Below are 27,103 nucleotides of genomic sequence, written 5' to 3'. Positions count from 1 at the left end.
CGAGTGAATCGTCAACTCGTGGCAAAGGAAAGGCATCCTTTACAGTTGCTGCATTTAATTGGCGGTAGTCGACGCACAGCCTTTGGCTACCATCCTTTTTACTGACCAGCACAACCGGAGAGGACCAAGGACTTGACAATTCTTTCACCTTCCCTTTCTGCAGAAGGTCAGCAACTTGTCGTTCGATTTCATCATGTTTCCGAAGAGAGGTGCGTCGAGGCTGTTGTCGGATTGGGGGCACATTGCCTGTTTCAATTCTGTGCCGTGCCAGATGTGTGGTGCCCAAATCCCCATCTGAGAGAGAGAACACATGTTGGTAATTGTACAACAACTCCTGTAGTCTCTCAGTTTCACTGTTAGTCAAGTTCTCAGTACTCCTTTCAAGAAGTTCCTGTAAGGCCTCTGGTAAAGTCCTTTCAAATGTTTCCTGTGGTTCATGCTTGTTGACTACTCTAGCTTGGCTCACAACAGTCTCACGATTCTCTTCAGTAAGCTCCAGTAGGGTGACATCCATAACCGGCATAGTTAGGGCTACCACAGTCTCAGCAGCCAAGTTGTAAACTTCATCAGAAACATTGAACACACGCAAAGGGACCACTCTGTCCTCTTTCACATCCACCAGAGTCCTTGCAACATAAAGGCCCTTTTGTTGCAAGTGTGAGCTGAGGCAAGGCTCTAACAATCACATGCCTACTTGAGACGCCTTTGGATTTAAGGTCGCAGAGCGCTTGTGAACGGTGACTGGGACAACCACTTCAGTGTGAGGTTCAATAATTGTTGACCTTCGCACCATACATCTGGAACTGAGAGGTTGGTTCTTGAAATCAGAACAGTCAAACACTTCTCCATTAATTGAAACCTGGTTTTTAACAATGTCAATCTGTGAATCAACTTGCGACAGGAAGTCCATTCCCAGAATACCCTCATCCTCAATGTCAGCCACAATCACACACATTTGAAACTCTTTAGTACCCAGATGCACTACAACATGTCCCACACCATGTGTTTTGGCTTGCTGACCATCAGCTAGGGTAATAGCAGAATGAACTGAACTCAAACTGAACTTGACACTGTCAGGTAAGGAATCAAAAATCTTGAATGACAAAATGGAACAAACAGCACCAGTGTCTATCAACCACATCACACGAGTTCCTCCAATGAAGCCTGGCAGATAAAGACCTCGCAATTTATTATTAACTTGTGACCTTTTCATGGGAACAGCATTGTTCGTATCATGTCCAAGTGTAGGGCCAACATCATTCCTATTCAGGCATCCCCCGGGCCCTTGGGTGACACCCTGCTCGCGTTTCCCGAGTCTGCACTGACTCTATCATGTGACTTGCTTTTTGGGCAGTTACGACGGTAATGGCCAAATTCTTTGCAATACCAGCATTGACCATTTCGATTAGGATAACGTGGAGCATTTGGGCTTCCAGAGGTGTTCAGGGTCATAGTCTGGGAAAGTTGCTGAATCTGCTGGACTAATTCTTGGAGAGCAACTTGCTGTGTTTCCTGACGCTGTTGTTGCATTTGAATGTCAGATCGTAACATGTCCAACTGGGCTCTCAACAAATCAGGCTCCTTTCCAACTTCATCCACTGAGCGATCCTTTGAAGAGCTTCCTCGCCAATCACCATCCAAAAGACGAAATGCTTCCAGTTCACAGGCCAGTGTCAGGGCTTCGTCCATAGTTTTTGGTTTATCCCTCCGTAGTCTAAGCCTGTCATCTTGATCTTTGATAGCGTCAATAAAATGCTGAACGGCAAATCGCTCTTGGGTATCAGGAGACAAATCCTGGTAAGCTAGACTGGACATACTCCGAATATCTGCAGCAAGAGCTTGAACACTTTCGTTTTCCTGCTGGCGACGGTTGTGCAGACGTGCCTGGTGCAACTCGCGTTGTTTTTCAACACCGAACCGAAGTTCCAGCTTGTCAACAATCTTCGCGTAATTTCTACAATCGCTATCAGACATGCCATTGAGCACCTTTTGAGCTTCGCCGCGAAGACTTGCGGCCAGGAATACAGCAGCTTCATCTTCGTTCCAACCATTAACAACAGAACAACGCTCAAAGTGCTTTAAATAATCTCGTAGCGACTGAGTACCATCATAATCTGCGGGATTCTTTACAGGTTTGCTAAACTTTCGGCGATTTGTAAACAAATCAGCTGAGTTATTACTCGGTTCGCTCTCTGACGACGCGAACGGATTTGAAGAGTAAGTACCTGAATTATTCAACTGGTTCTCTGATGCGAACGGGTTTGCAGAGTGGACTCGGCGACTTGAGCTTTCTAAATTTACTGATCGATCCAAAGATAAATCGGACGTAGGTGTAAACGGGTTTCCAGATTTAAAAGGGTTAACTGGCGTTGAACAACTCATACCTTTGACTCCTGAATCCACAATTGAGTTTTCCGCCATTGCAAATGGACGAAACCACACAAGTAAACACACCAGCAAAATCTCGAGGCAGAACCTCACAAATCGACAAAATTCGGTCGCACAAACCATCCAAATAGTTCCATCGACTACAGGTTACCGTAATGTTCGGGTTTTCTTCACCGCTGCCACCAATGTAACGCCATAAATTCTCCGATAAACTCAGCGTTATAACTTTGTTTAATCACAACAACTCGAATCTACAACTGAGCACATGGTATTGCACCATCAACGAGTCACGTGACTAAATAGTTCTCTAGGGGGGTACCCTAAGGCGCTAGCCTAACATTACAATATTCTGGAGTTTTAATATTAGGCCAGGAAGTCTGCGTAGGCTTCCTTCCTTGTTGTTTGGCAATGGGGGATGATTTCCCTTCCACGGGAGACCGGTTTCATACCATCCTTCATCGGTCCTCCACAGCTGTTCTTTGAGCTCATCGTACTGATCCCTGAAGGCGAGTCTGCCAACCCAAGTACATCAAGATTTACAAAGTTCTTCATAGTCAACCCTCAACGTTTGTGTGAAGAGCATACTGGTGGTGTCAATTTCTTTACCAGCAAAGTGATGGTCCAGCCCAACTTTGTGTAACTTGCTACAAGATCCCATTCTCTTCCCACACGCTGAGGCTCAGTGGTGCTGATCCTGGGGCATTCACTGTTTCTTTGAATGATGTGCACAAGTAGACGAGCTCTCTTGTCTTATCATCCATGGTCACACCCTTTAGATGAGGGTATTTCTCTACGAGCTTCTTGTAGCGTGGGTTGTCTATCATCATAAGGTGCTGTTTTCTACTTTAGTGACTTCTGCTTCCATCTCAAAGTTTCTCTTCACTGCGTTACGGTAAGTTTGATTCGATAAACTTCCAACACCGATTGCTCGGTTCGAACATCATCTCTCATCTTGCGCAATTCAGAATGGTGAGGATTTGCGCCAATTCTCTTGAGCAGTGCGGCAGAAGCATAGGAACTTTCTTCCCGGGAATCTAAAAGGACACGACATTTGATTTCTGCAACTTCAATGACAACCACAGGACCATCGCCAATTTGCATAGCTGCCATCGAGGTGCCCGTGTTTTGTTTGTCACAGATGGAGGTGTGGTGCTTTCTTTTGCAAAACAAAGACGTTTTTGAAGAAAATCTTCCGTCTCTCACCTGCAATGGGCGCCAAAAGTCCTTGAGACAGTTGGTGGAAATTAATATCAATTTAACATTCCCATTTTTTCACCTTAAATCTGCTGCAGCTTTTGAACCACACCCGTTCCCTTTTCAATGTTGTACGCAAACGAGGCAAGTCTTGCAGATTGCAAATCCAAGTTTGTTTCGGGGGGAAGGGGGTAATATCGAAGGGGTGAGGGGTAAAATTTGTCGAAGCTACTCAAAAAGTGCCGAGTGTCTCAACACTTTTGGCGCCCATTTTGGCTTGGATCGCGCCGCGTTTTTGGCCGCCGCGATTCTCACTTCGCGGCGCAATGGGCCAGGAATTGTGCCGCGATCGCACCTAAATCTTTAAATTTAAAAACAATTATCTTGGCATTTTGCACACCGACAAAACAAACACACTGGCTCTGTATCAAAACAACATCATTTATTTACAGAAGCTTACAGAAAAAGACAGCCAGTTTTGCTGTCAAGCACATATATTTCGCAATGATCACAAGCCGGAGTTCGTAAGCCTTTAGTTTCCAACAAATAAGTGAACTAGAATGTCACGTAGGGAACAACACATACATAACGGCAACTAACCTTTTCCTTGTGCTCAAGCGAAGGAAGATGCAATTATGTGATCTACCAAACGAGCGAACTATCTCTTGGTCATGCATCTGCGAAGAAGCCGAACCGTCGAAGATGCGCTTTTCCCCGAAGCTTTTTTTAAATAATACAACATTTAAGTCCCAAACATCAACAGGTACAACTTCACATTGAATGGTCCTTACCGTCAAAATTTTTATCTCTTTCCACTGTTCGAGTTTTACAGTTTTTTAAAAATCACATTTCAGCTGTAGTTTAGTCATCAAAGTCTGTGACGAATCCCACAAGATAGCGCTGTCGAAATGAACAAGCTGTCGCTCGAATTAACAAACAAATTCTAGCAGTTTTCACAGAGACGCTGTTTCCTAAAGTTAAGTCGCTTCTAAGCTCATGTTACTATCAGAAGCAGCCAGAAAAGAACACATTTTTCCAGTCCTGATTGTGAAGAGAAAGCATTCCAACTATAAACTCAAAATAAAATTTATTTTCTGCTCTGGATAGCATGTACTTTGTACCACGTAACCTAACTCAGCCAATCGTAACGCTCAGTTCACGACACCTTGCGGGGAAAGGCGGGAATAATCTCAGGAAATCGCCGATGTTTAGCCACCATTAAGTAAACACTGCCAAAATTTGGGTTAACAAAACTTTATTTCATATGTTTTCGCTGTTGTTGTTTGTCTATAATAAGCAAAGCAAATAAGCATGTTGATTATTAGCGAAGTTGAAAGTAGCCTGGAGTTTAAAAGTTTACCTTGGACTTTATAGATTAAACAACTGCTGCAAATTGAAAGCAAAAGGCTTATATGTACATCATAACTTCAATATGGTACTATATACCATTTTCATTGCATTGTAGTAATTATGCCTTCAAACATTACAAAAACTGTTGTGTTTTTCCATTACACATTGACATATGTAACATTTGAAAGTCTGGGGTGTTGTATTACAGTGATAGGGCGTTGAAGGGATTGTTTTTTTGTCAAACTTTGTAGTCATGTGATATATTGTACTGATTAAAGACTACGTTTGATTTTGATAAATGAAAGTCTGTACTTTTTAGCTCATAGTGCCTAATGCATTTTCCCCACAGAGCTCAGACCAATTTTTAAATTCTTATAGCCATTCATAAATTTAAAATAGTTCACAATATCCCCAAAAAGCCATTCTACCGATTCACGCACAGTACTCATGGATGAATTAAAAGCTTGCGTAGCAGAGGGTTAGAACTGCATTCCTGAAGGGGGTTTGTAGGTGGACACGAAGAGGGTAAGCAGGGTCACCATAGAGACACATGGGTTGACCAGTGGAAGAAAATGCAAACCGTTGCAGATCATTAAGCAGTCCAGAATCTGCCAGCATTTCGGCATCATGTCTTCTTCCTTCTGAATAAAATAGGAAACCAAAATAGCGTGAGAAGCCTTGAAACAAATAATAATAATGATAATATTAATAATAATAATACTACTACTAATAATAATAATAATAATTGTAATAATAACATGATGATCTTGATTGTGGTGATGATGATAAAATAACAAAGGCAAGGTTTTGAACAAATTCAGCAAAAATTTTAGTTGTGGTTGTGTAATGAACTGTTATGAACCACAGACTTACCTACAGGTCCGTAGATATTTGCGATCATACCAGAAGGCAAGGTAAATGATTGAAGTTTGAGTGCATGAACTCGCTTGTGTCCATTGTAGACTCTCTTTGTAATTCCCCGGGACGACATATTGGTCTCACAGTTCCATCTATAAACCCTACAAAAAATTATCCAGTGCTGCACCTTTATCATAGATAGCATCAGCATGTCTCTCGAGAGTCAAAGGAACAAGAATTGTGTGGTTCCACTGGGTTATTTTCTGGCCGTGTGTGTTGTAAATGTATTCCAAAACAATGTTATAGATCATGCTCAGCTCCGGTACTAGTCGCCCGAAACAAGGGATCAAATCCAAGTAGCGACAAGGGTGAGTCAGTCGTCTCAAAAGTTCACAAAGACCTTCTATTCCAGCAGCCGTTGTGCCCTGGTGGCAAAGAAACGTTTCAGGAATATCCAATGCTTCTGCAAGTCGAAGAATTTCAGCTTTTTTAAAGCGAAATTCGGCTTTGCCTTCCGTATCATCCATCGTGTCTAAGTCGAATAGTTCGTATTCTTCGTATGGAAATTCTGGATTTTTCGAGAAGTTTTCTTCATATAACAAAAGAAATAATAACAACTTTATTAACGTGTCAAATCTGTAGTAGCTGGGGGGTCCCCTCTACTAATTGTGGACACCTAACCTGCCTAACTAACGTAATTAATATATATAAAATAGAAATATTTATTACAGCCTAAGTACAAATATATTAAAATTCATCATCATCTATCGAACCATCGTAGTAGCTTAAAAAAAAAATTTCTACCATTTTTGAAGGACGTCATTGCTGTTGTTCAACGAAAACTATTCGGTGCCGCCGTCCTGCACGAAAATGCACATTCTTAAGTTTTTTTTGTTTTTGGCGGGCACGACGGGATACTTGCCTGTACTACTCTTCCAGCCCCGTCCCCGTCCTAACTTCCCGTCCTCGTATCTTAAGGTCCCTTCCCCCCCCCCCCCCCCCCCCCCCCCCCCCCCCCCCCCCTCCCCCCCCCCCCCGCCGCTCGCGGATCGCTTTGGCCCTATTCATCTGTGGGTACATGTCAATGCAAAAACTACAGGTATGCATCAAACCTTACGTGGAGTTCCTTGATTCCTTTGGTTGAGCTTGAAGCGTTCATACGTCCTGTTGACTTCACCCATGAAGTACTCGTCACACTTGGCAATTATGGTATCAAGATTGTTGGAAACTTCATCAGTGTGGTACCAAAAGGTATTAAAGATCTCCAATGTACCTTGACCGATACTTCCAAAGAAAAGAGGCTTTTTAATATTGAGCATTTAAACTAACTCTTTGCTTGTTTTGTCCTTTGTGTCTTTTAAAGACTTGCATACACGCTTTCTAAAACTTCTGCACCAAACAAACACCACAGCCAGTTATATTATGTCTTTATAATTTATCACACCACCTTTAATGTACATTAAGCTCGAATCAAGCCAGCAGCAAAACATTAACGACCCCCTATCACACACTTTGATGAAACAAGCGAAAATGGCTCAGACTCAAACTTTATTTTTGAAAAAGTGAGGCGGTCTTATTCAATCCCACCTAGAAAGCCCAAGTTTTTCAGAAGGATCAAATAACGAAATAACTAATATAGAAACGACGATTCACGAAATTTATACTAAATGAAAGAGAGTGTTTGTTTGTTTTTGCTATTTTTCTAAGTTTAATTTTTTAATTATTTTACGTAGCTGAATGATAGTTACCTTACCTTTACCTTACCGTTCATCAATAAATTTATAGTCCTATGTCAGGCACATTCAGTTTAATAAGGATATACAATACAATGGAGCAAACTTCACTTATTTAAGCGCCTTTTAAAATTGCAAAATCTTTCTATGGTGAACCAGAACCAAAATGGTGAAAATCCTGAAGAGAATAATGTTATCATGTCCACCCTCTTCGTACGTAACGAACGCACTCTTGATATTAAATTACATGAAATTAGCACTGCAGATTGTTGTGCATGTTCTGCATGTTGAAGAGTGACCGTTGTACGAGACAACCTGTGATAATTTGTTATTAACGGACTGTGGCTGTACACGATGTACTCAATGTGATTTTTCTGTTCACTAAAAAGTGGCATGGGCAGTGAGAGTATACACTTCCCTCCAAGTGTTGTTTAATTATTTTCCACCAGCTTGCTACAGGATTGTAATCTTGCGTGACGCAGTCCTGCATTACTTAATACACTGTCATCATTATTGGGTATATGACATTTGGTAAACATGGCGTCGGTGCTTGCCACGATTTACGATTCTCTTAGCTTTGGAAATGTTCTTTTGTTGTTCCTTTTGCTGCTGATGCTGCATTACCTGATGGTGCTTTACGAGTTTAGGAACATGCCGCCGGGTCCACGCTTAACAACTCTCCCAGTTTTAGGAAATCCGTTTTCACTCGACTTAAAGGCAGAGAAACTTACCGACGCTTTCAAAAGGTCAGTGCGTAGTTTCCATACGATCTTTCTTCTGTTTTATGGTCGATCTTCGGGACAGTTTGTAAGTACTGCTTAACGGATATAAAAACTGGATTGATACCAACGTTAATAATCTTCTCGATTTAAGAGGTAAGACGAACCCACGTCTGCACTATTAGTTTCTTTTCTAATGAAACGACCATCAAAGGAACAATCCATTGAATAACAATACACTAAAGGTTTGTCTCGTTTAATTCTTCAGTGCGATGTTTCCCTTTTTAGAAATGAAGTTTGCACGCCTATTTTATTTTAGTTTTCGATTTTCTCATGCTCGCAAATTTCTAGGTCATGGCTAAGATACCACTTCATTACTATCACTATGTATTACTATTGCAGATGCAGATGTTAATATTTGTGGATTTCGCAATCGCTTTTAGCGTGTTTATTTTTTATACAATGCATCTGTGCACATAAAAATTTCACAGTCAGTTTTGCATACATCCAGCGACATCAAATTCCATTGTTCACATCTAATTTAATAAAAAGGGCAATTATATGCTACCCCCCCCCCGCTTTATATTTGGGGGGGGGGGGGCCCGCCCCCCGCCGGGGACGTTGTCGGCAAACACTACCTCAAGGCCTCTCTCCACCCATTGTATAAATGGGTACCGGCGACATAATGCTGGGGGGGGGAACCCTGCAATGGACTAGCATCCCATTCAGGGGGGAGTAGAAATATTCCTAGCCGCTTAATGCTACGGAAACCGGGATAAGCTCCGGCAGTGTGGGCCGCTTGGCTCGTGGCTTCTCCTTTTTATGTTGATTGCAAGAATTTTTTAAATTAAATATTCCGTCTATGGCATTCAAAGAAAGCAAAATTGTGATCTATTTAGAACAAAACAAAAAAACAAAGTAGTCTGTAGGTTAGGCTTTTTTATAAAAAGTGTCAAAGAGGAGTTCAAGTTTTCTCCGATTTCCAGAGAATAAATTCGTAGGTTTAATGCGTCTAACTCTGACCCAATTCATCTCATCACGCTCATTTTGACATGCTTTGTAACGCCTTCTCCTACCTTATCAGCTAATCACGGAAAGTGATGACTTCACGTCCCAATCCCTCCTGCACGCCTTTTGACGCGTTTAGCAATCAATGGGTCGCTAGGTCACCAGGTTACTAGGTTACGGAAAAGCGATGATTTAAGCCTGGTTTTCACTAGCGACCCAAGCGCAAGCACAAACGCAAACATAAGTAGTTTGTGCCAAGTAAAAACGAACGTCGACATACGCATATTAGCATTAGAATATGATGTTTACAAGTAAGCCTGGTTTTCACTTACGACGCAAGCCAAGGCAAGGATAACAGCTCTTATTTCTCCGTGAAAACGACCTCGACTCAAGCAAAAGCACAAGCGCATTGCATTTTGATGCTTGTGAATGTGCGCGGCAAGCACAAGCATAAGGATCAAAATTTGTCCTTTTTGCGTTATCGCGCTTGTGCTTGCGTCGCAAGTGAAAACCAGGCTTATTTCTTTCGCTTCTCGAGCCAACGCTTGTGTCTTTTGTGTTTTTGTCTCAACTCCTCCGAACAACTTTGGAAAATGTTTATCTAAATCAACCGCGGCCTCTGCGACTTTGTTCACATGCTGGAACGAGTGCTTTATTTGGCTAGACACGGCCAGACGTAAACAATTTTCTTGTGCTTAACCGATGTTTCGTTTTCACACGAACGCAAGCACAAGAAAAGGAAACATTTTGATCCTTGTGCTTGCGCTTGTGCTTATGCTTGCGTCGAAGCCGTTTTCACTATGAAATAAGAGCTGTTATGCTTGCGCTTGTGCCTGCGTCGCTATTGAAAACCAGGCTTTATTTCTTTCGCGAACAAACTCTTATAAGAAAACAGCCGCCAGTTTGTTTAACTGCTCGCGCTTATTAGGCGTAAAATTCTGCGCAATAAGGATGCGCAATGCAATACAGGGCAAAGACCTTAATGCGTCTATTAATTGATGAGTGTACGGCCTGTTTATATGGAGAAAGGTTGTCCCTGGTGTGAGACTGAGGGTTACCCTCCATATCGAGCCAGCCCGGGCGATAGGGTTTTTAAAACTTGTTTTTTGGTTTTGTTGCTTTTTTTATAAATTGCCAAGACATGTTGTTACGAGAAATTTCAAACTTGCCTTGCGGGGGCAGGGTGATTCTGGGTGCAGGTTCACTTGCTTTGAAGGTAGGGTAACTTGAACTTGAACTTTATTTTTTGTTTTTAATATAACGTTACAAAATTGCTTGCCCCCGCTACTAACAAAAGCGACTAATCGAGGCGGGTGCAAGGGATAAATAAAAAAGAAATACACACTTCAATACAGAAGAGTAAAGAAGGCGAGCCAAGTTTTTCCATGTAAACACTTTGACCATTTTTGACTCGCATTCCAGGGATACATTTGGACCTACGGAGCATGCTAACTGTTGACTTGGCTGGCAGGGACAGCCTTTATCATATAAAAGCTCGGTAAAAAATGGTCCGGTGAAGAAGGTAACTCCTCTACCTGGGATACTTCATTTACTCCAGCAGCGTATGGGACAGCCTCAGCCAAACTTTGAGTGATAAGTTGCAAAAAGCATAAAACCGCACTGCAATGATAATAACGAAATCTAGCTATGTTGATAGTGCGGATCCTCTCCTTGAGATGCTTGGATGGGACAGGGTCTTAGTTAGCCGGACATAACAAAAAGCACTTATCATGTTCAAAACACTTAACAAACTAACGCCCCCATGCATGCAAGATCTGTTCTCCGCTCGAAGTTTCTCTACAGTATTCGCAACTCTGAGAACATATTGCAAGTACCTAAATCAAGAATTAATTAACTTAAAGGCAGTTTTGCTTATTCCAGGGGGCTGTTCTTTGGAAAGGACTGCCATCTAAACAACGAAAGCCATTAACCCTAGCAAGCTTTAGAAAGTAAAACAATGCCTGCAATGACTTTTACGCCTCAAAGAGCACCCACACGGCAAACACGTAAAACAGAATTATAGATGTTTTTGTATCATTTTATTTTACTGATGTTTTAACCGTGGTTAAATAAAGTTGTTATTCTATTCTATTCTATTATAAATTTGCTTCATATCAACAGGCCTTTACTTTCAAACGACAAAGATTATAACAAAAAAGTGTGTGTTCCTCGAGATAGTGGTGTTGTTGAAAAAAAATGACTTAAACATAAATAACAAATTGTAACAAAATTACATGTACAAGGGCACCTTTCTGTTTCCTACACGAAATAATGTGAAAGGAAATCAAGTTTAACTCACCAAGAAATCGCCGTTTAGAACACAAAGCGAATTACTCCTGTGCAAATAGAAGGACTAATACAACGTATAAACGAACGAGACAAATTTTATTTGATGAATTCTATTAGATACAGTAAACAAAAGTTTCTACATTCTTTTAATACAAAGGGCCTGAATGAACCATTACAGGACAGACCTTGCTCGCTTGTGAGATGTATCGTATATCGGATGTCACTCTACAAAAAACACAACTCAACAACCATTCAACACCGAAGTTATCAGCTACTTTCATTTACGTTAATTTAAAACAAATTTCCTGAAAAATATAAAAGATCCCCGTGTGACACCGGTCATCATTCTGCATGCATTCCGGGCTGTTTATTTTAAAAATCTAAAGGGGCGGCCCTGACTGTATTTCCAATCTTCACAGATTTTACGAAGTTTAAATTCGCTCGAACGTTTGAAAAAGATTTTCACCGGGATTCTTGGTATTTACTAACAGGCTCTCTAATTTTTTTTCTTTTGTTACTCTTTCGTTTCCTTCTGCCAAAAAAATAATTATAACAGGAGCTCTCCACCTATTATAATTCTCTTATTTTACAGTATCAGGGAAAAATATGGTCGAGTTTTTTCTCTCAAACTTGGAAGCTACAAGTTCGTGATGGCGTCAACTCCTGAAGCCGTTAAGGAGATGCTCGTAAAGAAGTCTGCTGATTATGCCGGAAGACAGCAGACATATTCCATCAAGGCAGTAACACTAGGTTAGTGGTGCAATAACCCTGATGCGTTAAATAATTTGTAATCTAAAATGGAGACATACCGAATGATCCAGTATGGAATATACATGAATGATCATTCGTTATTCTTTTAAGTGTGGAATGGAATTGACGGTGAGTGCAAGCACTCTTTTAAATTTAGTAATGGCTTCGTTGCTCACATTGGTGGCATGCTATTTATCACTATAGGATTCCCCTTCAAGAGTGTTAAGAGAAAGGCCAATTTACAGAAAAAGATTATTAAAAAGATATCCTGAAAGCAAATGCCAATACATTACTTATATCCTGCTTCAGCTGTTTGTCGTACTTCCTTTTGTTAATTTCAGGAGGTAAAGATATCGCGTTCGGTAACTATGGCCCTGCCTGGAAGTTCCATCGCAAACTCTTCACAACGGCCTTGCGCCAATACCTCTCGGACATACCTCTCATAGAAAGCCGGGTCTCAACACAGGCACAAAAGTTGGTGCAGTTCATGGAACAACAAGGCGGCAAATCCTTTGATCCCGCAGATTGCTTGCAACGGGCAGTTGCTAATGTTATTTGTGGCGTCACGTTTGGAGAAGGTTACGACACAACCAACCCAGATTTGAACAAACTTTTGGAAATTAACGTAGACGCTATAGCAGATGCTGATAATGCTCAGTTGGTGACCATCTTGGATTTCTTTCCATTTGCAAAGTACCTACCCATTAAGGCTTATGATCGCTTTATCCAGCCTGTCTTCGAAGTTTTCGACATCATCCGCATATTCTTGCGAGAGCGAGAAAAAGGTTTCAATCCAGACAATCCCGTACAAGATTTGATCTCAGGTCTCCTTCACGCCAAACACGAAGCCCATTACGAGAGTGATGAGGTGCGAGAAGCTTTTCTCTCTGATGATTACTTGGTCAACACTATTAACGACATGTTTATTGCCGGCTACGAAACCACAAGTACGACAATGAAATGGGCAATAACCTTCTTGGTCAACTATCCAAAGTACCAAGAGGATATTCAAAGCCAGTTAGATGAAGTAGTTGGTGGGCGTAATCCACGTTTGGACGATCGACCCAATCTACCGCTCATTCACGCGACCATTATAGAAACGTTACGAGTTGGAAACGTGGTGCCCCTTGCAGTTCCTCACTTTACTCTAACAGATACGACCCTCTGCGGATACCGTGTTCCCAAAGATACCATTGTGTTTGCCGATACGGAATCTGTTCACCTGGATCTAAAGTGCTGGGAAAACCCCACCGTGTTTAACCCGTACCGCCATATTGACGAAGATGGAAAGTTGGTCACCAACCAAGGCAACTTCTACCCTTTTGGAGCTGGACGCCGGGTATGCGCTGGTGAACCTTTGGCTAAAGTTGAGCTTTTCTTGTTTCTTTCGTGGATGCTCCAGAAATTCACTTTCCTCGCGGAAGAAGATGGTCGTCCACCAAGCATGAAGGGACTGTTTAGTGCTACCCAGTTTCCTGTTCCTTACAAGATACGTGCAATCAAGCGGAAGTGATTGTACATTTTTAATCGAACAGAATCTTAAAAGTGTGTTTGTTTATGAAATTAAATTTTTCAGTATCTATAGAGGAATTCTTGTGGTCAGATTGTTTGGAATTTGAAAAGGAATTTGATGATATAGCCAAGACCGTCTTTTAAATAAGAAAACCACGATAGGTTTTTGTTTGTTTGCTAGACTGGAAAAAACACTGTAACTAGAAATTCAGCAATTGCTTCTGCGATATAATGGTAACCTGGCCTCGTACAATGTTATTTAAAGTTGGTGTAAAGGAGTCTCTTTATCTACCTTTATACTTGAGTCTAAAGCTGGCGTAAAGGTCAACACCGTGATAAAAAAGTACCGGATCCTCTCACTGTAGAGGATCTAATCAGCTAAAAATAAATAACCAATGAAGAAAAATTGCAAGGCTGATTCAACGGTTTGGTACTGTATTTAAATTCCAATATTTCGGAAAGCACGGGCTTCCCTTTTCAGGGTCTTACAGAGAATGACTCTAAAGGTTGAACGTTACAGATTTAAAATGTGGGAAATATGATAAAACGCGTAAATAACAATGGTAGAAGAACAAAACCGTCTAAATTTAAAATCTAAAAGGATAAAGAAACGTTAAAAAAATAATCAAATTTCAGCGTTTCTGTTTGTCTACCATTGTCATTTACACGTTATATCGTATTTACCACATTTTAAATCTGTAACGATCAACCTTTAGAGTCATTCTCTGTAATACCCTGAAGAAGGAATTAAGCCCTGCAATTTTTCTTTATTGGTTATTTTCGGAAGGGTTTTTACCACTGAAATTTGGTGGGCTTAATTATTTATTTGTTTGTTTTGTTTGATGATTTTTTTTTTTTTTTTTTTATTTTATTTTATTATTATTATTATTATTTTTTTTTTTTTTTTTGGGGGGGGGGGGGCTTATTTTCAAAATTTTACGGTAGCCGACGTACTTTTTATAGCCTGCTTAAGGAACAGTAGCCTCTGTAGCTAATGCCAAAGTTTTGCTACAGTTAAGTAATGAATATTTCAGCCCGAAATTAAGGTCGCAATAACGCATTATCGGCATTGCTGAAGATAGATTTCAGATTAGCCTCCGTTCATTAGCCTCGTTCAGTGCCCCGTTCATTTTCAAAGTGCTTTTTATTATATTTTTTATCAGGACAATAAATTTGAGGCATTCTGGTTCGATATTCTACTCCCTGTTTACAAGCTTCCTGTGATAAATTTTTGATCCAGATGAGACAAAATATGTTAGATTCCAATTCTGGTAACATAAGCCGTTTATTATGTGATGCTCTGCGATACTGCTGTTACATCCTGTTAGAGTAATTCACTATCATAGGAGCGAGTTGACTTCACTGAGCAAGATCATTGTCTTCTTATTCAGATTTCAAAAGGTAAGGCATGGCTTTGCTGTAGTATCTTTTTCATAAAAAGACCTCATATTATCAGTGAAACTAAATATTGTTTACCGTGTTGTAGGAACAAATACTGGACACTCAAACCCTCTCTATGACCTTTTCTTCACAGGTAGCGCTTCTCTCTAAAGCTGTTACTTGTAAAGGGAATGTCAGGCAATGTTTCTTACTCCCAAATTATCTCCAAAATGGTAAATCAGCCAACCCTTACTGTTACTTAAATTACTGAGGCTATAACTTAGATAGCTAGGGGCACAGAATGTTCAATCCGAGAGTTTGCGAGACGCCGAGACCCTAGTTTCAGAATTCGAGACCGAGATTTTTTGGTTAAGCTAATTCTGTGCCCGAGATTTATACATCTTAACCACTCTTGAACAATTTTGTTATAGAACCGGCGGAATAAAAAAAACTGAGATCTACCTATAGGTTGACGCAAACGCATTAAAAACTGCGTAGTTTGGAAATAAAGCATTCGAGAAACTAAACACCAGACGGTAATGACCCCTGTGTGAGATGCTGCTGAGTAATAGCAATTCACCGTGAAAAATTCCAGTCGTTTCAGAAAGGTGGGAGCAACAAAAGCAGCGCAAACATGCATATCGGTTGGGCTGCAAAGCACGGCAAGCCTAATCTCTAGACGAACCTTTTTTGTCTTTTAAAAAATTACCAGTAGCAGGCTCAAATAGAGCTCTTCTCTTGAATTTTTAATGGATCACGGAGTTTTTCACGCAACGTGATTAGGGTATAGATGAGAGTTATTACTACACTGCTGCTTTATGCCTTTGTCCTGAGAGGGATTATGCTGCCTGTGATGTGAGGTAGGGTAAATGCAATAAGCAATGTTACCCATTAGGGAACAATGAGATACAAGAGAGGTATCATGTGTCACATAGTTTTTCAGTACTAAGTTTGATTCAGCTTTTTCAATTTGGTCTGTGACTCGTCTGCATAAATCTCAAGAGTGAAAACCAAAGTTTGAATCCAGCTCAGTTCGAATCCTGTTAGACAATTACGATTGTCACAACAGGCAGAACTAGACCACACAAAGTCCCTATGTGCCTTTATTTCCCTTTCAGGCCCCGTTGTTCAAAGGATGGATAACGCTACCCACTTCGAATCCACTAAATAAATCACTATCCAGTGGAAAGCGTCTTGTTTGATCAACATTGAACTGATGGACAGCGATTTTATCCGGTTTATCCGATTTATCCACTCTTTGAACAACTGGGTTTTGATTGATGGGTCGGTTTTTTGTATTTTCAGAAAGATGAAGGCGCTGTTAACAGCCTGTGTGTTGATGTCTTTGTTTTGTCTCTCTGTATCAAAGCCTACAGACCCCAGCAGTAAGTGATTTAAATGTATCGAATTATTTTCTTACCCATAATGACAGCCTGTCCGAAAAGCGCAAGGAAAAGTAAGGTCTTTGCTTATTTCTAGTTGTCCCTTGTGAAAGCTTTCTCGTTATTTTAGTGGGCTAGGCGTCTTCGCCAAGTTATGCACCTATCACCCTTTTTCAAGGCCGTGGAGAAGTAATGAAAGACAACAACGCCGTTTCTTACCATGTCATTTAGTTTTATTTTGTTGTTTTAGTTCTTCAGCAGTGTGAAGATCGCTTTCAGAACTGCACCTATCTGGCCCTGACTGGCGCATGCGCACAATACTCGGCATGGATGACTGTGCACTGCGGCGTGACATGTAACTCGTGTCAAGGTGAGTTTACGAACGAGATTTATATTTTGTTTTTCTTATTCTATACACTTATACCAGTTGATTAAATGTATGCGAAATACTTAAACACGTAAGTCACGACTGCTTGTTTTATTGTGCACCAATCCCCCCTACTCACCACCACCAAACACTGTCTTTTACAAGAGTGTCCAAATATATAGCCATGAAATAGACCGTTTATAGCCAGAGTAGCTTAGTAACTCTTAACTGCTAGTAAGTATCAAGTTTCTCCTTGCTACACCAGTATATTGTCAAGCAAATAGGTAACTAGAAGAAAGAGACTGATTAAATACACGATATTTGTTTGACGTACTTTCTTTAGCAACCAGTAACCAGATACTTTTGGCTTGTCACGGAGGAAAGATTACGTGACGAACAAAGACAAGATTTGTACTGGAGGTAACTTGTCAGTTGTTTTCCTCAGGAACATTCAAGCGTCCTGTCTGTGCAGACCAGCACAAGCACTGCGCGTACTGGGCCTATGCTGGACAGTGCAAGAAAAGTGCTGCCTACATGTTGGTGAACTGTAAATACAGCTGTAACTTGTGTGGAGGTGAGTGCCGGACATTCCAGTGTAGTGTAAACGGAGGCTATGCGTATGCGATTTTAAACTGAATTAAGACTGAATCTATCAGGAAATCCAGTAATATTAATTTTACTTGGACGAGAATCGCGTTTCAGAATAATTTAATTCCTATTGCGTTATTTTCTACCACTTTAAAAACCCAAAGATGTAAGTAACTATCCGTAATAACACCAACAACAATTTGTTATCATGATCAGAGCCTGAGAAAATGAATTTCAAAGATTCACAAGAACCATGTGAAATTATAGGTAAAATCACCTTTTATGCGATATTGTTCGCTGTTGTTTGAAAGGATTTCTTTTGATGACATATTAAAAACATTAACACAGAAGTTTGTAATAAAATTTAAATAATTTTGGTGCATAATTTGGTCCAATTAATACTCGAAGTCCTGCCGGATTCTGTCTTAATCTCTTCATAGCAGGACGAGAAGATGCCGAGTGTCAAGACAAAGACGAGAAATGCTCCTCCCTTGCAAGCAATGGAGACTGTTTGAAGAACGCCGAGTACATGTTGGTTAAATGCAGAAAAAGCTGCTTCATGTGTGGAGGTGGGAAAACAAGTTGAAAAGTTAAGAAGTTTATGTACCAATTCATCTAGCGGTTTTAGTATTGTCTTTGGTTATAAACATTCTTTATTTTTTTGTAGGGGTGATTTTGTTGTGGTATTTACCTTTTGGGGGGGCGCTTTATAGTCCGGCGGCTTAGCTCCTGAATTGTGCGATTTTTGATACAAGCATCAAACTTTGCGGGATTACAAGCATTCATATACATATAGTTCTTGATTAGTGCACGCCAATTTCCTATTTTCAGCTAGTAAATAGCAATGAATTCCCGGGGGCCCCCTCCCCTTCCCCACGAGTTTCTTCTTGTATTTTACCTTTTATTGTTATTTTTTTCGCTAGGATTTTGAGCCCCCTCCCCTCCGCTCGTCCGCGTCGCGGGCGGAGCGCGCGTCCTGCATTGTGTCGAAAAAAATCTTGATTCCTTCCACGGGGGGGCGCTCCTCTGGCGCTTCTCAAACGCTCAAACTTTGCGATATTTGAGGTGGTGGGTGCGTACGGTGGATGCAATGTTGTCCTTAGAAGCAATTTTCCACATTTTGTACTTGCAGTATTTTGGGCGGTTTGACGGGAAAAATCGGAATCAGGGCGGATCAGTGGCGGCTGTTGGGGTGGTGTGGTATCCCGGTACGGGACATCTTCCGTGTTGCAATGGTTCGGGGCGATAACCGTCTGTGGGAAAAGCGGCCGGTGCGGCTGCCATATCTGAATTCTGTTGGTGACTTCTGTGCCAGTATCTCTGCACATTCAACTAAAATTTCGAGTGCCGCCGGACTATTAATATTCGGCTCGTGTATGATATTAGACACTATTTAAATTATGCAGGTTGTTGTGGGGGAGGAGGGGGTGAGGTTATGAGAGTATTTTAAAAAGACATGGTATGCATAGCTTTTTGTTTATTCGTTTATTTATTTATTTAATTTTTGCTTGCGGGAGAATTTTCTCTGTTACTTTTGTCCTTCTATACAGTCAACTCTCGTTATAGCGGACACGCTCGGGGCGTCGTTAACTGTCCGTTATAGCGAAAGTCCGTAATAGCGGGAGTCATTTCCAGTCAAACCTCTTTTTCGCCAGGGATATGGATTTTGTCCGTAATAGCGAGTGTCCGCAAGGCGAGAGCTGACTGTATTTTGTTAGGTAGCCGGTTTATTTGGTTGACGTGGGAATTCTAATTGTCTTTGTGCGGTCAAAGGAAATTGATAACAAATCTCTTCTTAGACAGTAGTGTGAATTATCGCTGTATATTTTTATGAGTTGTGCTTTATTTTAACGGGCCTACACGTCCTAGTCCCCTTAACTAACGGTATAAAAACAAAATTTAAGAACTGTAACTCCGTTATTTCACGGTTTAGCTTGAATTTAAAGTTCATTTTTTTCAATCGCGTTGTAAAACCCAAATGACTAAAACCATGTACGAAAAAACAGCAAAAAAAAACATTCATGATTACTTGGCACAGGTAAAATTAATTAACCTGATTGGCTGAAAAAAACTGCCTGACTGTGTTCTGGTGTGTTTGCTTTGTTTCACAGAGAAATCTTCGGCATGTGAAGACAAGAACGACCGCTGCACATATCTGGCTTTTAACGGTGACTGTCGTTCAAAGCAAACCTACATGAAGAAATTCTGTCAAAAGAGCTGCACTAGATGTGAAGGTGAGCTGTCAATAAGTTTTAATACATTAATTTCTTATATTACCTCAATCACCACTTGCCCGTAGAGGGGGATTAAGAGGTCTCGGTCAAAACCCCAGGCGCAACATAATTTACATTTTTTTTCTGGGGCTTTATAAGTTTTCTTTGGCTCTTTAGAATATGATAGCTTAGAGTCGAAGTGGCTGTGGGAGCGATTATGGGAAAAAATAGAAATATGGAGGTCGTTTCCGCCATACTTTTTCATTGTCTCCCATCCCAAATAAACCATAAGCCCTTTCCCGGCCAATAACGCCCTAGGCTATCTCCCTTTTTTCAAAGCGAGCTATTTTTCGTGTAGTAGGTTTAGGTGGCGGGGATCTCTGCAGGTAAGGGTTACTCATTCTTCTCCCCGCAGCTTGGCTGCCGAAACTCAGAAACGAAGACAGTCCCGCAAGCTACGGAGAGAATTTTTTTAAAATCCTTTTCATCATGTTACTTGCAGCTTGCATTGACAAACACGAATTTTGCTCCTATTGGGCTGAAAACGGTGAGTGTAAAAAAAATCCGGATTACATGAAGTTTTACTGCCAAAAGAGCTGCAAGATCTGTCAAGGTATGTATTTCATTGATTTTGTTAGTAGTCAAATGTAGATGTAGGTCTACGTCAAACAATAGCGACCTTCAGATTTGACTACGAGTACGAGATCGAGTATGAGTACGACTTTGGAATTTCGACACAATTGTATCCCCCAAAATATAACTCTTCTCTGTTGCTGACTAACACATAAATAAACGTTAGGGATAAGATTGTTGTGATAAGTGATTATAGGAGGCACACGAATTTGGTTTGAAAACTCGTACTCGTACTCAATGTCGTACTCGTAGTCCAATCTGAAGGTCGCTAATATGAGGGGTTCACGGCGGACATAGTTATAAAAATAAAGTATTTTGTGCAGCTTATAGCTGGAAATTGTAAAGGCATTTTATTTCGGGAATATTTAACAATTATTTCACGAGCGCGCGTTGGATATGAGATGGTAGATGCGCCGAGTTGGCTTTTAACGATCTCATATTCAACAAGCGCGAGTGGAATAATTGTTTTATTAAAAACGCTCAAAGAATTGCAATATTTTACCTCCCCAGCTGTTTTCGTTGACGCGTTTCAGCTACCATATTTGGTTCAATGGTATATGAGCTCATATATAATTGCCTGTTAACCAATCAAAACGCAGGAATTGCAATATACCATTGCTAGTTTTTAATAATGTCCCTTATCAGACTGAATGACAAGTTTAGTGCAGTAGTAAGTCTACAATCTCTGTTCAGAAAACGTTTCTCAAAACTTGGAAAAAAAGGTTGAAACTCCCTTTATTGTAATCTTGTAATTTTGCAAATAACTATACTTTTGATGTCTTCTCCAGTGTTACTTTTTCTTTTGACTTCAGAATAGAAGCCTGACAACCCTAAAAAGAGACTGATGACATGAAAGAAAAACCGAACACACATTTAATCCCGGCAAGCAAACATAGAGGTCATAGATGGGTCTATAGAGAAACTGACGTGTGGGTGAACTTGAGTTTTAACGTTGATTTATTTTCTGTGCTTGAATAATAAAAAAAAAACATTTAAAAACACCAGTTGTTTACTGTGGCATAAAAGAATTCAGCAAGAAAGAGGCGGGAAAATAGCTTCCCCTTACCGTCCATTCGCATAAGTTTTCAGAGTCATATCTCCTGCAGTTCCCAGGGTCATATCTCTTCTCCTTTTTGCAACTTGTATCAAATCTCTTTCGAGAGAAGTTTTTGTGGGTATCGCTGTGCATGTATGTGTTGTGGCTCAAATTCACCTTTAGTTCAAAATATTTCAAGCTAGTTTGATTTTTATATTCCTTTTGTTTCATATTATGCCAATGAATATGAGGCAATGAAAAATAAAAAATCAAACTAGTTTAAAATTTTTTTAGCCGAAGACAAATTTAGCCCACAACATATGCATGGTTTAGCAACAGGGAATACGACCGTCAAAGCTGCAGGGCTCCCATTTTCAGCATACGGCTCTGAAGTGGTCCTCTAGAGGAACCTCGATCTCTAGTTACACAGTCTAAACTTCAATCGGGAATGCAAGTGCCACTTCTAGTGAGAAGACGTTGAAACTGCTTGAAACACTTTCCTTTTTTTATAGTCCAATAAAAAAAAACCCCGAGGCGAGCACCCGCGAGTGCAGTTACTGGAAAATCTTCACACCGCCATGACGCAATACGAAATCTTCAGGTTGCCTGGCAACTTCCATGACGAAGACGCGGGCAAAGTCAACTGGCACTTGTTTCCTCATTCTCATCCCAAAGCCATTGTGTGTCTTACCCGGTAGCCCGCGTAGCAAGTGACTGTGTAATTTTTGAGCGCGCATTTGGGAAACGCGAAAGGTTCGAGAAGGTCAGGAACTTCTTCTCCTCGCGTGGCTTTTTCGCACATGCCTGCTACGCTTGACTGCTACGCAGGCTTCTTGGCCGACGAAGCCTAAGTACGAGATATAATTGTCTTCTGCCAAGGCCCTTCCGGCTGAGAGAAACGACGAGCTTTGTGGACGAATCGAAAATGTTGTTTTCTCGACCTAACTTAATACACCATAGGTTTGAATTGTTTAATGCACTAGAACACTGTCAGTGCCAATTTTGCACCGGATGGCGCATCCGCAGTGCACAAACACGCTGCTTTGTATATATCTTTTTTAATCAGTTTAATTGACAACAAACGAAAACGTTAAAAGTAAGTAAAAGTTCCATCAACCATAAAACTAAAGAACTCCACTCTCAGGGGTGAATCATTCACCCCTGAGAGAAATCCATTCAGTGAATTAAAAATGTAATAAGAAAATAAAACTGAAAGTCCTTCACGCTTTACATTGCCTAAAAAGGTTTCTCGATCAAAAGATTACATCATATAATATAAAATTACTGAATTTTCTATCACTTACTTACAGTCGCTAGTCACTCCAAAACATTAAATAATCTATTGGTGAGTCTGCTTATTCTATATCTTTAAATATCTCCAGAACAGTAAAAATAGCAAGAAGCGTTAAATGACCTAAAATATGGTTTTATGAAGGCTAGTAGACGGGCTAAAATCTAACTCGAGCATTCACAAATATTTTGTCTACTGTCTCGTTTTGCTTTCAATCAAATGAAGTCAAAACGTATTACGAAAGATATAAAATTTCACTCAATTCCGCTTTTAGCCTATTGTTTTGTACCGCTGCTAGCGTTGGTCCAAGAAGTATCGTACGATTACAGTAGAGCTTCAGATATAAACGGTACGAACCGGAAGTTCCGCTACTCACGGCGCCCCTCGATTTCATTCTTTACATCCACAGTGAACTTTTGCGTTTTACAGCAAGTGAAAAAGTGTTCACCATCTCAGTTAGTTGGACTAAAGAAAGCGTTGCCAGATATTCTTCGGCAAAAAAGATAAACTCGGTTAAGCAAATTTTGTAATCTGTGTAAAAAAATTCTAGTTGTTCGGTATTTTCTACCTGACTTTGAACTACACCTTTCGAATATGAAATGAGCTCTCGGATCTGAAGGCGTGAAAATGTTATTAAAATTTCCAATATTTACTTCAGTCTAAGTGAATATCATTTTTGAAATACTACTGGCTACAACTCTAAAAGATAAAATTGTCCATTTAGAAATGATGAAGAAAGAAGCCCGTTTCATTATTAAGCTTAGATTTCGCAATGGATTTTTCTGTGAACTATGTAAAATTAAAGGATAAAAAATTGAAAAAAAAAAAGAAAGTCTAACTTTAAATAAAATTTTTCCAATCGATATATAAAAAAAAAATTGAATAACGTCATATAAGAATGCTGGCAAGAAATTCGTCCAACAAGCAAAAGATGCCAGTCCCGCTTGGTGTTGGTTGTTAGTAATGAAAAATGACTTGAACACTGTGAGGAAACTCGCCAGTTCCTCCACAAACAACGAACACTCTGCCATCACCCGTCACCGCCATATCAGTAATTCCAGGCAGTGTACTGTAGTAAGACTCCAGTGAACCATTAGGCAAATAACAACGAACCAGTTTATACAGTCCACTGTATGCCAGCACTCTGTAGTCAGTCTGATCCAGTGCTATCACCAGCGGATAAAATGCATGTTCGTTAGGATCTTTCTTCAACATACACTCACCAAACGCTCTCAGGTACTTTCCTTGCTGGTCAAACACGCTCACCATACACGATTGTTCTTCTTGTCTACGTCTGACACAAAGAACTCATTGTTGTGTAAGACAGCTTTGGTGGGGTGTAACAGTTTTCCAGAGAGACTGGTTCCAAAGCAAAGCAGTTCTTCTCCGCTTGTGTTGTAGACTTTGATACACGGTTCATGGCCCGGCATTACGGGTGTACACGTGACTAACATTTGCTCGTTATTTACGGTTGAAAGCCGTGTGAACCAGTAAGAATTCGATGTTAATTTGACAAGATTGCGTGTGAACCGACCTGAACTATCAAACGCTTGAATTCGTGCAGGATTGCCAAACAAGCAGCCATCGGCAATAGCGATTAAATGTCGCGTTAAAAATGTCACACCAGTTGGCGATTCAAGACTTCCATCTTTTGATCCTCGTCCGCCAATACGCGCCAAAAACTCTCCTTGCTTGCTATACAGTAGCACAGTGTGGTTCCCCTGATCGCTGACTGCAATGGTACCTTCATCGTTCATAGCCACTGCAAATGGCTGAAATTTTCGCCTCAAAGGCTGCGGAATATTTAGCGAATGAAATCTTGTTCCAGGTTTGAGAACTTCAAGGCTTTCCAAGTCATCTGGAGCAGGTGAATTAATTATCGTGTTTGGAGATGTTAATTGTCCTTTGAGGCCCACCGCTCCAAACATGTTTCCACTAACACATTGAAGTACTTCTTTGTTCCCCACAAACTCGAACAAAGCCTTTGGCTTTTCAGTCTCGGCAGAATGTAAATGGCTTAGTTTCGTACATGCAACATTTGCATCTCTGATTCTATTCATCAAATGATCTTTATCGTTCGCTACGTCCAAAGCGTCTCTCAATTTTAAAGAACTTTCCACATGAGTCAATAATGTTTCCGTTTGTAAAGCCAGAAAACACGCTGGATGTTTCTTTTCTTCTTTCTCGACTAAACTATCGACTTCAATGCACAGAGCTTCTTCTTGTTTGCGCAAAACCTCCACGAGATTTTCAAAATCTTCCTGAATCTTTCGTTTCATCATTTCTCCTTGCCGTTCCACGTCAATGCGAGCTTCGTCGTAGATTCTTCGTACGATCGCTAATTTTTCGCTGCAATCCTTCACCGCTTGCCGTATCTCTTGAATTACTTTCTTGGCCGGCGACTCTCGAATTAAACGCGCTAAATAATCATTCGTAGGAAAACCCTCGACTCCTCGGTCTGGTACAGGACAAACAGCTCTACATATCGGACATCGAAAGCTTATGGTGTGATGATGCAGTAATTCTTTCAGACACTTCTTGCAAATGTTATGGAGGCAAGGTAAAACCTTTGGCTCAATGTATTCTTCCAAGCAAATAGGGCAGTTCGACTCTTTGCTGAAAATATGATCAATGTTATTTACCGGAGAAGCCATAAGATCGTTTAAAACCGGCGGACGAACTAAACTTACTGTAATCGTTGTGCTTCGAACTTTCGATTTGTTTATATTTTGACCACGCGGCGAATATGGACTAAACGACAACAAAAGAACTAATTTGCATAATAAATATGCAACCAAACATTACGAATGTAAGGTGAATTTACTTTTCTGGGAACGTGTAGCTTGACACAACCTTATGAAGGACGAAACATTTGTATCACGTTCTGAGGGCTTTTTATTTGTTTGTGAAATGCTTTTTTCCTTTTTTTGTCGTTTCAATTCTTGATATTTATAAATTCATAAAAAATTACTTGAAAACGCAAAGTGCCGTGAGAAAGAAGATGGTAAAAACCAAATTTACGAGATTGTAAAATAGTGATTGCTAAAGAATGCCATTACAACTGTTCTCCACCAGAGAAAGCAAGAAATGATCAACATCGGTATATATTTTCACTTTAATAATAAAGAAAGCAGTTTCATTTGCTTCGGGCATTGATTTCTGACATTTCTATAAAACAATGGAGAAGCGTTAACGAGACAGTTTTGCGGTCGCATGGGACCGCCCTTACACTCTTTTTTTTTTTATAAGAATACAGTTTTTCCGACTCAGGCTGAGTATTCTTATTTTTCTGCCGATTTTAGGCTGAAAATATTCTTATGAAGATTCTTAGAAAATACCGTTTGACATGTCCGTTTTAGCAAGTATTGGTTAATCAATTACAAGTGTTTGGTGTCCAGATCTGCATGTATCGTGTTACATTGTGCAAGTGTTGCATCGCTCCTTGCAGCCAGCAAGATCAAGATGTCGCGTCAGATAACACTTGGCGGTTTGGCTTTTTAAAAACAAAGCATTCCTCACAGGGCTACAATGATGCAATGAAGGAAATGAAAACACCTGATTTTGTTTCAACTAAAAACATAATTAATTATATTGTATTTACAAATTTTCAACTCAAAATTATATTCTTTTCAAAAACATCAGCCTCAGGTTTATTCTTAAGATATTCTTAAAAATTCACAAATTTCAGCCTCGATATTCTTATAAACAAGATTCTTATAGAAAAAAAAGAGTGTAGTTTGTTTTTAGAAAATTACCCTAACAAAGCAACAGTCAACGTATTTCTATGGTAAATTGGCACAGGAAATCACGCGGGAAGGTGGGAGAACACGGGAACAGATCGTAAGTTACAAGCCGTAGATTGGTGTCTACTAACTTTCGTGGAGCAGTTACAAACTGTGTTCTTCCAACATTTTAAGTGGTTTGTTACGCCAATAAACAATAGAAACGCGTGCAGGATATTGCATTCTTGGCCATTCATTTATAAATGATCTCATTAATAAAACGAAGACCCCAAAAAGTTGCAAAAGTTGGACCTTGAAGGTCCTTAAAGATGGGGCTTCTTCTCAAGAGGTCAGAGAGGCTTCTTTTTATTTGGTTTTGGAATTGGGTGGAAAGCAGGGAAAAGATGTGGCATTCCCATTGATAAACATCCCGATTGCTAACATGCAAACAAAGTTCACTTCTTGGACTTTTTTGTTAAGCAACTTTACAGATTAATGTAACAAGAGAAATAAAGAATCTTTTTGATCTTTTTGACTTTTAAGAACACAAGGGAAATCTAGCTGGAATATAGTAACATGGAAAAGTTTTTTGGTTACGTTCCATGCACGAGAACGCAGACATTAAGAACTTCAGTAAACTCCCCCCCCCCCCCCCCAATCCCTGCCTGACACGACAAGCAATAACTATTC

At 40.3% G+C, this 27,103-nt stretch overlaps 2 protein-coding genes and 2 pseudogenes across 4 annotated transcripts in view; 2 read left to right on the top strand and 2 right to left on the bottom strand.

The window, feature by feature from the left end:
• Positions 1–14,578, top strand: part of LOC144657140 (steroid 17-alpha-hydroxylase/17,20 lyase-like) — an 84,458-nt gene extending 69,880 nt beyond the window's left edge. The window contains exons 1-3 of one of the 2 annotated variants that reach the window (XM_078517449.1): positions 8,017–8,269; positions 12,132–12,289; positions 12,631–14,578. In XM_078517449.1, the coding sequence (XP_078373575.1) occupies positions 8,061–8,269; positions 12,132–12,289; positions 12,631–13,802 (1,539 nt within the window). In that variant the 5' untranslated portion in view covers positions 8,017–8,060 and the 3' untranslated portion in view covers positions 13,803–14,578. Of the gene's footprint in view, positions 1–8,016; positions 8,270–12,131; positions 12,290–12,630 lie in introns of those variants that run through there. The other variant, XM_078517450.1, reaches the window with a different exon arrangement.
• On the bottom strand, positions 5,262–6,613 carry LOC144657941 (uncharacterized; annotated as a pseudogene).
• Positions 14,579–14,740: 162 nt separating the features above from the next.
• LOC144657182 (uncharacterized) lies at positions 14,741–21,365 on the top strand. Of its 2 annotated transcripts, none has more exons than XM_078517496.1 (8): positions 14,741–15,202; positions 16,487–16,566; positions 16,814–16,933; positions 17,376–17,504; positions 17,962–18,087; positions 19,630–19,752; positions 20,234–20,344; positions 21,177–21,365. In XM_078517496.1, the coding sequence occupies exons 2-8, from the start codon at positions 16,491–16,493 to the stop codon at positions 21,179–21,181; spliced, it is 690 nt and encodes a 229-aa protein (XP_078373622.1). In that variant the 5' UTR covers positions 14,741–15,202; positions 16,487–16,490; the 3' UTR covers positions 21,182–21,365. The 2 variants fall into 2 exon arrangements, with proteins under 2 accessions (XP_078373622.1, XP_078373621.1); XM_078517495.1 differs by having other exon boundaries at positions 14,743–15,202; positions 17,959–18,087.
• A 58-nt stretch (positions 21,366–21,423) lies between these two features.
• LOC144657135 (uncharacterized) lies at positions 21,424–27,061 on the bottom strand (annotated as a pseudogene).
• Between the last annotated feature and the right edge of the window lie 42 nt (positions 27,062–27,103).

This window comes from Oculina patagonica, chromosome 6 (genome assembly GCF_052425735.1).
Source record: "Oculina patagonica isolate OP01 chromosome 6, crgOcupat, whole genome shotgun sequence".
NCBI lineage: Eukaryota > Metazoa > Cnidaria > Anthozoa > Scleractinia > Oculinidae > Oculina > Oculina patagonica.
This window is presented reverse-complemented; position numbering and strand designations above follow the sequence as displayed.

Coding starts and splice junctions, on each gene's coding strand:
- LOC144657182 (XM_078517495.1), top strand. CDS start 16,491: ATGAAGGCGCTGTTAACAGCCTGTGTGTTGATGTCTTTGTTTTGTCTC. Junction 16,567..16,813: donor AAAGCCTACAGACCCCAGCA/GTAAGTGATTTA, acceptor TTGTTGTTTTAG/TTCTTCAGCAGTGTGAAGAT. Junction 19,753..20,233: donor GAGCTGCACTAGATGTGAAG/GTGAGCTGTCAA, acceptor TGTTACTTGCAG/CTTGCATTGACAAACACGAA.